The 13,088-nt window shown below is 41.5% G+C and overlaps 1 protein-coding gene across 3 annotated transcripts in view; it reads right to left on the reverse strand.

Annotated features, from left to right (window-relative positions):
* Positions 1 to 13,088, reverse strand: part of LOC118544814 (phospholipid-transporting ATPase IB) — a 581,647-nt gene that overhangs the window by 225,380 nt on the left and 343,179 nt on the right. For all 3 annotated transcript variants that reach the window (XM_078070549.1, XM_078070551.1, XM_078070550.1), the window contains exon 26: positions 909 to 1,092. In XM_078070549.1, coding sequence (XP_077926675.1) covers positions 909 to 1,092 — 184 coding nt within the window. The remainder of the gene's footprint in view (positions 1 to 908; positions 1,093 to 13,088) is intronic.

Here is a 13,088-nt window from a genome sequence, read left to right on the forward strand (position 1 = left end):
ACATTCTTCAAATGACTAAACACTGGAAGGACATGAGGAAACCCTAGCTAACCCCCAAATGAGCAGGCATTTTATCATGACATACTGCAATCTGTAGACAGGAGGAAACGATCGGTGCCCATTATGAGGTCTAGATCTTCTGGATGATCAACCAGGCCAAATGATCTAGATATGTCACCTAAGGTCAGGAGGTTAGCTATTTTCTTTCACTTTTTGGCTATCTATCATTGAGGAGTCGGCAATTCTTTCATCCTCAGGCCATCTGTTCAGTAATTACAAAGTGCATCAGGAACTCCTGCATGCAACATCTGATCCAGAGAGGAATGGGCTGAACTTGGCCTAATAGCAGGAGGCCATTTGCTACTGACCATGTGTTATGGCTACCGCACCCTGGTTATGGCTACAGAGAGGGTAGCAGTTGTAAACCACTGCTTTCCCCTGACCTCGAATGCCTGAGGAGAGAGTGTTCTAGCACCTTCTGAAAAGAGGACAGATTCTGGGGTCAGGATGGTAAAGAAGAGATATTATAAGCACAGCCATTCTTTAGCATGGGATGGCACAAGGAAAAGCCCATGCAGCAAATGTGGGAGTTGAGGGTGAGAGATCATCATTAGCAGGATCAGAGACCTATCTGTCAGGAATGACGCCCTGACTGGAGGACAGAAAGCTTGGCCAACCTCACAGCTAGCAAAAACAACCACAACAACCAGCAGTACAGGGCCTTTCAACTGCACAAGGTCAAGGCCACAGGGAAATCTGAATACTCTGGTGGTTTTGTCTAGACACAACCTCAAAAGGGGTGGCAGAGTTCTTAGGGCTGGACTAAAGGTCAAGCACCAATCAGACCTTCATGCCCAGTGGACACCTCTGTCAACAGGACGGGACAGCTGGTCAACCATGCCTCTGACCTGCGCGATGGCATAATCCGAATTGTTGGTCGCCTGCATGCCTTCATTCCCACTGATTCCTACACCCACGTGAGCTGTCTGGATCATCCCAACGTCGTTGGCACCATCCCCAATGGCAAGGGTGATGGCCTTTACCCGCTTCTTAACCACGTCCACTATCTCAGACTTCTGCAGAGGAGACACCCTGTAAGAGAAGAAAGAAATGATGACTATATGCATCTTTCCAGAGGAAACAGCTGTAATCTACATTTAGCTACATTGAAAGGGCAGTTATTGGACAATTTCCAAATCCAATACATACATTTTATGCTCATGTGCAAAGAAGCTTTCAGAAAACAGTAGCTTGTGGCTTTCAAGTATTTGCCAACTTCACAGATGAAATACACAAGTCAAAACTAACTTAAAACACAGCCTGTTTGTAATCGCTCTGCCCAGTGGGAACCATACGTGCAAACTCCTCAGGGGCACATGTGCCCCCCTGAATGATAAAGGCAAGGAAGCTAGTTACAGAGGTCTTACGAAATGTCTTCCGAATAAATCAGAAAACTAGCACAGACCCCATTTTTGCTTTGCTGTTCATCATATACAACCTAGGGCTGGCAAGGGAATTTTCTGTAAAATCTGCTTTCACAGAAGGGAAAGAAAATTGGCAGGGCCTTGAGAAGTGCAGAAAGAGGACCAGAGTGAGAGAGAAGAAAAGCCTTCCCCTTTCCACCTCAGAAATGGAGGCAGTGTCTGAAGGGCAGCCACGGCAGAAGGATTTAAGAAGGTGGCAGGGGGTGTCGCAGGGACAGAAGGTCTACCAAAGCTCAACTGTGCAGAAGCACAGCCCAAAGGCGGAAGATAAGATTACCTTTGCCAAAGGGGGGTTGTTTCTGCAAGGGAGCAAAGAATGTGGGCTATTTTTCATAAGCCCTCAAGTCATCTGGGAAGAAGACCCAATATAAATCTACGGGGTCTAAAGCACAGCCATGTTAATTATAATGAAGTCTTTGTTCAGAGTATAAGACCAGATAATACAATGACTTGAGAAAACTACTAGTACCTCAGGACTGATTTATTTTAAATTCCGAACTGGTGAGCTGATAGTCACTTTGGGAAATTGACAGGTAAACTCCTGAATGACTAAAGCACACACGCGCACATACACTACACGCATGTGCATGCACACACACACACACACAGTAAAAGGCCTGTCCGGGTTTCCCAGAGATATACTGGCTGCACCCACATATGTACTGTACTTGTAAACTAGAATAGACACTTAAAGGCTTTCTCAGTAGAACTAGGACCTCTCATATGGCCTCTGACCTTCAAAACATCACTTTCCAACAAAAAACTTAAAATTTACCTTACATTTAATTTTACCAACACAGAGACCTATCTGTGTTTGGGGAGACAGCAAACTGGATTTAAAGCACAGTTACTCTGAAAGCCTTTGCTCAATGAAATGAAAATTAGCAAGTTAGAAAAACAGAATCTACAGGTTGAAAGGCCTTTAGGACCCAGGTTGTATGATCTACTATCTCTTTTATCATTTTCACAGTGATTTTCAATAATGGGAATTTAGTGCCTCCCAGGGCAACTGCAACCACTAAAAATTATTATTACTTTTCTGTGGTTGATAAGCTATGCATACTTCAAAGTACTAATTCTGTCCTCTGGGTTAGGTTAGAACAAGTATAACTCCTCTTTCAAATATTAGGAAGGCTGAACTACAAAGACACCTATCACATCCTTCCTCCCAAAGTTCAGTGCCTGCTAGCTAAACAGTCCCAGATTCTTCACCCATGATTTAACAGGCATGCTTCAGAATTTACAAATAACTTCCAAGTATGATCTTCCAGACAGCTACAAGCAGAGCAGAACAGAATCACTATCTCCCTGGAGCAGATTACTAGACCTACCATTATATATATATATTATATATACATATATATTTTATATATATATTATATATATATAAATATATATATATATATCCTAACATGAAATCACTGGAAGTTTTACTCTCTCCATCACTGACCCTCCAGGCACCTAAATGTAAGCAATTTTCATGGACAAGGATATAAGCCGTAGCTCTTCCTTCCACATTTGTGCAAGGTCTACTTGGAGCCCAGGGCTGACCTTGACATTCCTCTCTCTTTAAAATGCTGATTGGCAGACCCAGCTCTCACAATTCTCATCTGCTACACAAATGTGATTTCCCGTTTCATCTCTAAGCTTAATAGAAGCAGAGATCAAATATGGTATGGAGAAAACAATGTAGGATTTGAAGTTACATTAATGAGCACGACCTTCTCCTGTTCCCTACACTATTTAAACAGTGGAAATAATTCTAAGTTCTTGTCTTTCCATAAGTAAAAATGGGAAAATGAGAGCCAACCACCTCATGAGAAGGTTGATATATTTATGTGAAATCATTATATTAACTTGCCAGTGTGAAACAAATGTTATCTCCTACCCCACCTGCAAAACTTTGATTGCTGGAAAAAGAAAATTGGACACATCTGAGAACTGCATACCACCTAACCCATGATTCCCTGTAAGTATTCTGGGGTGCTGCAATGGGAAATTATTGATTTTCAAGGAAAATACAGCAACATCTCTCAGATAGTAGTACAACATACTAGCTTGAAGTAGCTCACAGTTTCAATATTAGATCATGCCACATTCCTTTTTTATAAGATTTTATTTATTTATTTGAGAGAGAGAGTGAGTGCACAAGGGGGAGGGGCAGAGGAAGACAGAGAGAGAGAATCTCAAGCAGACTCCCCGCTGAGCACGGACCACCCCCCAACAAGGGCCTCAATTTCAATGTCCGTGGGCTCATGACCTGAGCCGAAATCAAGAGTCAGACGCTTAACCAACTGAGCCACCCCAGCACCCTGCTACATTCCTTTTTATGACATATCTTTGTGAAGCTGAGTTTTCACAGCTGCTGTGATAAAAAGCAAATAGCTTGTGAAAAATCAACGTGGAACAGGAAATGAGGGACGCAGCATTCATGCTTTCTCCAAGGTTTGAGAAGGTGTACAAAGCGTAACAGGTGTGCATATCATAGCACTGACAAATGATTATGGTTATTTAAGGATAAAAGAAAGTATTATTTCTTTCCAGCTATGTGCATTAGTGTTTCAAATGTCTGCTAAGTCGTTAGGATATAAATACTTCTTAAATTGTTTGACCCTCCCTTCCTAACAGTTAGACCTATTTGGTGTTCTTTCTTGGCCTAGGGGCTTTGCTGAGGAACTACTGAGACACTAGGGCATGGTGAATGCAGACAATCTGGGAACCTCTGCGTTGATCATTTCCCTCCACGGTCACATCAATCACTCTTCGAGTACAATCGTTCACTCACTGAAGTAGAACTTCACCACCGTTTAATCTCAAACTCTTCTTCTGTGTACACTTAAATAGCACTGGGCTGCTTGAGACTGAGACTCCTGGAGATTCCACATGACACCCAAGTAATCGAGAAGTTGGTCTCTTTGTCAGCTGACTTGAAGTGATGCAGAGCCAAATGAGGTCTACAGGGCAAAAGGGGAATCTGTAGGACAGAAAGCTCAACCACACAAACATGGTGCTGTGGGAGGCAGGCAGGGCTGTGGTGGGAAGCTCCTACACAAATCCATGGTTTTCTTCGAGGTTAAAGTTGTTGCTTTTGTGTCAAGGGGTTTAGCAATAAGCCAGCCAACAAGCAGGTAGCAAGTCAAATATACTCACTACAATGCCACTCTGGGATTTGAATCTCCAACAAATCAAGTCATGATTGTGATGACTTTAAGCAAAATCTATGAAAGTCCAACAGCTGCCTTTTCCCAAAAAGCAAGAATAAAGAGAGAACCTGACTGGGGTATATAAACCGAGTCATACTCCAGCACTTTAGAAGCATGAAATTCTCATCAAGGATTTATTATGCCCTCGGCTGTGATGCCTTGAGAAAATATAATTCTAGCACACACGAGGGGTTCAAAACAGATGTCAAACAGCTAATTTCTACAGAACTGAATAGGCACCATTACACTTCAGCCATACAAACTATTTTAGTATGCCAAGTTGCCACGAAGCACAAACCAGCTCTTTTTTAATCTTAATTTGTAACATGGAATCACATGCCACACTTAAGTATTCCCAGCATATAGTACATTCAACCTATAAAATAAGAATTCCAGACCACATCTGAGCTAAGCTAGGCACTTGGGACAGTCCTATAACCTATTTTAGTGCCTTATGAATAAAAATACAAAATCAAAGATCTTTAATCAACTGGAGAGATATTCTACCTACTTTTTTGGCTAACACAATAGATTCTAAAATTAAAAAAGTTTTCCTTTTGAGACTTAAAAAAATTCAGTATCCTGGAGTATCTAATTTTATGGGATATGTGTTCCTAAAATTTTTTTAAAGATTTATTTATTTATTTGAGGGAGAGAAAGAGAGAGAGAGAAAGAGAATGAGTGATGGGGGGAGGGACAGAGGAAGAGGGAGAGAGAATTTTAAGCAGGCTCCATGCTGAGAGTGGAGCCCCACATGGGGCTCAATCTCACGACCCTGAGATCACGATCTGAGCTGAAACCAAGAGTTGGACACTTAACCAACTGAGCCACCCAGGCACCCCTGTGTTCCTGAAATTATAGAACTTACTTTCTAAAATTATTTCAAATATAATGCTTAAGTAGAACCTTTGGTAACTGCTTTTCTAGAATTAATGATCATGCATTAAATTTATCTGATCTACAAAAGCCCTGGTCTCAGAATGAGTTTCTAAATTCCGAATTGCAATATCATCTGAGCAAACTTAAACAAATCCCTTCCCTTCTCAGAGCTCAGAGGTCTCATCTGTCAAAGAGAGGTAGACCTCTATTACTGACTTGTAGACTGAACTCAGTTGAGCCAAGGGAGTCACAAGACACTCCCCCCAGGGGCACCCAAGAGAACTTCAACTAAAGCCACAACACTTACTCATTAACCAGATTCACTAAATGCTTTTACTAATTGGACTCCCAAACTTCTTTATCCCATATAGAAAGTCCTTATGACAGAAAAGGAAGTTTGAAGACCACTGGCCTAGATCAATACATCTTGAATTTTAAGTGAATATCAGAATCACCTAGAGAGCTTGTAAAAATAGAGGTTTTGATTCAGAAGTGTGCATTTAACAAGCTCCCAGGTGATGCCGATGCTGCTTGTTTATGGACAGCACTGATGTAGTTAGCACTGACCTGGACAAGATCACAGAGCTCTCTGGTTCAAATGTTTTAATTAGCTAGGCTTACATTTCCATAGCACAAGATACATGTAAAATTTTCATAAAGTGACATTTAACAATTAGCAGGAACACTGAATCTTATCCCCTTCTTTCAAGCTTTGTATATACAGGTTCTTCTTTGCTTTTAACCCCCAACTAGTGAGTACAAAATAGGCTGGAATTTCATTTAAAATAGTCTTCCAATCTGAGTGTCTCACATAATAGGCTGAGAGAGAGGAAATACTAACCAAAAATATGGTCTACAGGACTTTGTAAGTTTTTTTTTTAATGATGCAGAAACCAATGAGTAGGATTTAGTTTACGAAAATTTCCATTCCCATTAACTTAAAGATAATATCCTTATGAAAGCGATTCTCTTTCCTTAAAAAATTAAAATATTATATCTTATTTCTCATAGCAGCCAGTAATCCTAAATATTTCAGAAATTGCAACATCTTAAAAAAAATACTCAGTTTGCAGATAAATGAACACCTAAATAGAGGTCTAAAAATCTAAAAACAATTAAACTATCCTATGTATCTGTTTAATAAGTGCTTCCATGGCTGACCAACACCTGTTCTGACCCCTGTGTTCTTTCCTTAGATGGATTTAGTGCATTGACGCAGGGCCAGTTGTCCAGGCCTCCTGGATAGTTTACCCTTCTGGAACATTCCATTCCTGTGCTCTGACCCAAAATGTATGACTCTCTCAAATTTAATCTCATGTCTCAGTTCTTAGTGCATCTCACCATAGCCCTTAGCTCCAAAAGCAGATAATGTTGGCAGCTTGGGACAGTCCCTAGAGCAGAATGGCAGATGAGAGGCTTCCGGGGAGAGGGGGTGGCAGGAAGGAGTGTCTGGGCAAACCCAATAGGTACTTGAGGCTAGTTGATGCGTAGGTACAAAGAAGTGAAATTTAAACTCCCTCACTCAGTGGTTCTCAAGTAGACTTAAGTGCCCCCTCATTATAAAAATGTACACATAGAAAAGGAGCTACTTTCTACATGAGGAAGCCATAAGAGATGGTGTCTCAATACCTCACAAAGATGTAATTGAAGATGTGGTTCAGGTTTTATTTCAAAAATTCAGTGCCTATTTTTTTTTAACATATAATTTATTATTTGTTTCAGAGGTGCAGGTCTGTGATTCAATAGTCTTGCACAATTCACAGCGCTCACCATAGCACACACCCTCCCCAATGTCCATCACCCAGCCACCCCATCCCTCCCACCCCCCACCACTCCAGCAAACTTCAGTTTGTTTCCTGAGATTAAGAATATAGTAGGAAGGGAAAAATGAAGGGGGGGTGGAATCGGAGGGGGAGAAGAACCATGAGAGACTATGGACTCAGAAACAAACTGATGGTTCTAGAGGGGAGGGGGGTGGGGGGATGGGTTAGCCTGGTGATGGGTATTAAAGAGGGCACATATTGAATGGAGCACTGGGTGTTATACGCAAACAATGAATCATGGAACACTACATCAAAACTAATGATGTAATGTATGGTGATTAATATAACATAATAAAATAAAATTTAAAAAAAAGAAAAAAAAATTCAGTGCCTGACCAAGAGGCAGCCGCATAGGGTTGGGGCTGGAGCAGAACACATTCTCAAAAGCAGAATGAGTGCTTACAGAGCAAAAAGCCATCCAAGAGATAATGGGTTTGAGCACCATACACCTAGTTGTTAAATAAGCAACATACACAGACTTTCAGGGATGAGCGTCTCTGGCTTTGGTCGCTCTGGCATTGAAGGGTTCTATTCTATCCCAGCATTTCCTCCAAAAATTGAGATGTTTTGGAGGCCCTCCTGTGGAAAGATTTCTCTCCATCCCTAAAAAGTTCAAACTACATTTGATTGGCAATATCAAAGATGGGGTTTCCTACAAAATGCCGTATGACTGAAGTTACTATTCTCTCCATAACCTTATAAAAAAGCTGCCTCATAAAAGAGCAGACAGGATGACAGACCACAGGTGGGAATATCATGGACACCAATGTTTCAAGAATTGACCCTGGAATTATTTAACAGGTATATCTCTTTCAATTAACTCAATGTATGCAGTGTAATGATTATACCCATTATGGGGGATGAGTTTATCTCCCTCACCTTCCCCTTCCCCTCCTTTTCCATCCTTCCCTCTCCACACGCCACCCTAAATGCCAACCCAGTCATTTATATGGTGGATGTTCAATAGTGACTAACTACCAAAGTCATGATTCTAAGATGAATTATATCTCTAATCATAATTATGAAGAATAGGAAAAAATACAATTCTACTTAAAAATACATTAACTTTCTTTCTTTTGTTTTTAAAGATTTTATTTATTTATTTTAAAGAGAGTACAAGCAGGGGGGAGTGACAGACAGAGGGAGAAGCAGACTCCCCGCTGAGCAGAGAGCCCGACGTGGGACTCAATCCCAGGACCCTGGGATCATGACCTGACCTGAAGCCAGACGCTTAACCAACTGAGCCACCCAGGCACCCTCATTAACTTTCCTATAAATGGGAACATGCTATTGGTGTGTAATTCTGAAAGACTACTTCTACTCACAGATGGAGACAATGAAAGCAATACAAAAACAATGGTGCACCTCTGTGAGATCTAAGTTTATCACCCATGGAAAGGAGTTAGAAACAGCCCACTATTCCTGTGGTCTAGGAATGGATACTGTTTGCAAATTTTCTGACCAAATACGCCAGTAGCCTTGATTCTGATTTCTACTAATATCCTTAAAAACATTATAGGCTTATTATAGGCTTTTTGTGACAGCTCTTAATGACATGTAGCAGACAACACTCCTTAGCTTCACATAGGGTTCTCCTGGGAAGGGCTACCACATAAGCCTGGGCTTCCCCCTCCCCCCCACCGTCTCCTTCGATTGTCATGCTTTGACTACAATAAGTCAACAGTTAGCTCCTGAGTATCATCTTGCATAAGCACTCTGAGGGCTTAACACACACTGGCTTACCAAGTCTTTTCAAATGGTCTCAGGGATGGCGGGCAAAGCAAATCATCCAAACAAAGTCTTCATGTTTAAGCACCTCCCCAGGTATTTGCTCCTTGCACGGTGATTTCAGTCTTAAATCACCTTCTATCACAATCTCGAATACCTACATACCTTTGCCCTATTAGTCACTTTCCAACACTGTGCCTGGTAGAATAAGAATTTACCTTGCTGGCTGAGTAAAATGAGGGACTTAGATCTCATTATTGGTGATACAAATCTGCATGAAATAGCTATGAACCCTGATATGATCCAGACACCCTTGAGAAATACAGGCCAATATGCCACGCGATCTGCTAAGCAACTAATCAAAGAGTCCAGATATCCTGATGGTATTGCTTATTTGGGGATGTTGTGACAACATTCCCCGTGTGAAGGCTGGCTCCCTTCGCTTGCACCACAGGCCCAATATAGGCGTTGGCACAATGTGACAGCTATGCCACCATCCTGCTTTACATCGTCGTCGTGGAATTCCACAGTCATTTTAGGAATTTAACACATATATTTGGGCATATATTAAATTCAAATTGCAGAAAGCTTAAAACTTCCATACCATCCTAAAAGGGCAAAGATTATTTTCAACATGGTATAAGAATTCATTTTTTTCAAAAATACCAAGGTTAAATGTTTCCACACTCCAGAAGAGACCTCAGCTTTCAGAAACAGGAGATGAGCTCTCCTTCACACTCTATCAAAAAGGGGAGGAGAACGGAGGGGCAGCCAGGCAGGCTGGAAGCGAGAGAGGATGTGAGAGCTTTTTAAAATTACTATTTGTACAAATGGACCACTATACTAACAATTGATAGGAATAATTTCCTTGTTGTTTAAAAGGTTCACTTGACTCACCCAATATTTAATACTATGGCCTTATGGGGTCACTGATTATCTCAGTATCACACACACTCATACACACACATACAGCACAAAATGTGGTCTTGATTCTCCTACCTTTTAGTATCGAAACTTGAAAAACAACCTTGCTAGTGTCTTAAAGTATTCTACGCTTTTACGTTGAATGCATTACCCAGGGGGGTTAAATATGAATAACTTTATGACTAGATTACTAGTCACCCAAAGTCACCCTTATATGGCCCCTAAATCTTGATTTCAAAATCCAAAAAACTTCTCAACAAACAAGAATTCTCAAGGAGGGAAACAAACCCTAATGACTGATTTGGGGATGAGGCTCTATATTTATCACTGATCTTAATTACTACTTGACTGGTGACTGCCTTCACTGTCCTGTGAGCCTTCTCTTCTATCCAACCTAGGAGGCAGAGATCAACCATCGTACAGTGTGAGCTGTGAGGGAACCTGATATTCTTTATTCACCGAAAAAAAACCTTATAACCTGATCCTGCCTGCGCTTTGGCCATAAATGCTGCCCGCGCAGCTGAGGCTTTCGGATCGGCTCTCTGGGAAAGGGAGGACACCCTGTCTGCCCAAGATCAGTTTACTCCACAACTAGAAAGGGCTCACTTTGAAATAAGTATCCCCTACTTGGGGGTTCAGAATTTATGCATCTGTACTTGTGTCCACGACAATTTTATTGCATGTCCAGGAAACAGAACAGTTAAAGTGGCGCTCCTGCAGGAGTCTAGCTTCTGAAAACCTAACATCTCCACTAAATGATACAGAATACGGTAAGATCTGGGCAACCACATTTGATGTAAAAATTTAATAGGTCGTATGTTGTGAATTACATACGGGTTTATATTCACTGAAGTCAACTGGCTGCAGTCTGTTTCTTCCTGTACTAGGCTGAAAAGAAGGGCCCAGACTAGGAAAGCTGGGATTTAAATAAAAGATATTAGATCCTTCTGTTCCCAGGCTGAAACAGGGATTAGAATAACACATTTAAATACCTTAATGTTTTTAGCACAAAAAGCATTAATTCGATACTCTGCTTCCTTGAAATCCTTTATTAAAGCCCCCCAAACTCTCTCAGGAGTGTCTGCCTTCCTTGGAGTTAACATACATTTATTGTTCTCCTCTGCAAATTTCACTAGTATTTCAAAACAGCGTGCCTGGTCTCTGCCGTGGGGACGGTGGGAATAGGAAATAGAACCAGGAGGAAACCTGAGAAGGCTTTGAGTTTTGACATTTCAGAGCAAGCTTATGGCTCCTTCAGGACCAGGGATCATGAGCTCATGCACCACTGAAAATAAATGACGACCAAGACACTTAATAGAATGATTTTAATTAGACCTGCCCTTCACCTGTCAAAAAGGTCACCTGATTACCAATCCAATAAATAAGCCAAACTGTAACTACCTGTACTATGGAAAAAGTGGGGCAGCCTCTCTGCCTCTTGACCTTCAGCCCAAGCCTGATCCAAGCAACCCAGAGCATTAGAGAGCCACAGGAACGGCAGTGACTGACACCATGTGCACCCGTTGTCTCAAATTTGAAAATCTGAGAGTGGAATTTGTTGGGTGGAAATGCAGAGAAGTTAGACAAAGCTCTTTCTTCCAAGAATCATATACCCCTTCTCAAATCTAAAGCCTATATTTAATAAGCCACTAATTCTTGATCTCAACAGCAGGAACTGATAATGCTTTCTGGAGGTACATTTGTCCAAACCCATAGAATATACACCAAGAGTGAACTCTAATGTAAACTATGGACTCCGAGTGATAAGGATGTGTCAGTGTAGGTTCATCGATTGTAACAAATGTACCACTGTTGGTGTGTGTGGGGGGTGGATGTTGATAGTGGGGGAGGTTCTGCATGTTGTAAAAATCTCTGTACCTTCCACTCAATTTTGCTGTGAACCTAAAACTGTTCTAAAACATAAAGTCTATCGGGGGTGGGTGGGGAAGCAGCAGCATTCCACCAGTACCAAAGCAGAACATGAAAATGACTCCTACTGGTTCGATACATCTGCTAAAATCCTGGAAAGTGACAGAGAAAGATCGACAGACATCAGGCTGATGGGGCAGGAGGGCCTGGGGGGGTGAGTATGGGCACAGTGACCAACCATATGAGGGTCTGTGTAAAGAGAGAACATGAGCCCCAAGACACTGTGTGCCCACAGAAGAAATCAATTATAACAGCTAAGTATAAGAGTAGTCAACTTAATCTACTGCAAGCTTAATTTGCAACTTTCTCTTCTAATTGATTAAGACCTTCATAATAGCACTTCTTTGGACAAAGTCTGGTCTGAAATATAGTTGGCTGCGTATTTCTGTCTCCATAATTAGGCTATTATCTACCTGGTCTTAGGGATTTCTTTTGCTCTTCTTTAAAATCTGTAGCACCAAATACAATAGGTAACAAACAAATGTCTGTTGAATTACCCATTTTTCAGTGATTGTTTTGGACTTTAAACACAGCTCTCCTTGTCCTCCTTCTTAATTTTATTTGTTTTCCTTTCATGCTCAAGAATATACTTATGAGTAATGATCATCTTTCAGTTTTAATCAAAGAATAAAAAATTAAAGTATTTGTTCATTACAACGCCTGTTCAGAGAAGCCCAAATCTCAACCTTCAAGTCCACCTGGTAGCTATACTTTTCAGAGTAAATTAATACACTGACAACCACATTCATCAGGTTACCCCTTCCTGTAAGCAGCGGCCACCACCTAAAAATCAAGTTTGCCCTTTATGTGGTTTGGTAGGCGGGGCCAGTGCTACCAACACCTGCCCGGTTCACCTTGGCTGGCAGCTGCAGTGGACAAGTGAGCAAGATCACGCTGCTGTCAGGGCAGAGAGCCCAATGCTGAGCTTGGCAAGGAGATCAAGACCAGAGCTAGCTACACACATGCCTGCTTGCGTTAGGGCTACAACCAGAGAGGAGTTCAGAATGAAGAAATTTCCAGCCAAGAAACCTGAGAAGTCGAGGGGGTGTATCAGGAGCACTTCAGCAGAGGCTCCCAGCTTTATGCATTTTACTTCTCATCCTGTAAGAGTCTAGAAA

Source organism: Halichoerus grypus, chromosome 4 (assembly GCF_964656455.1).
Source record: "Halichoerus grypus chromosome 4, mHalGry1.hap1.1, whole genome shotgun sequence".
NCBI lineage: Eukaryota > Metazoa > Chordata > Mammalia > Carnivora > Phocidae > Halichoerus > Halichoerus grypus.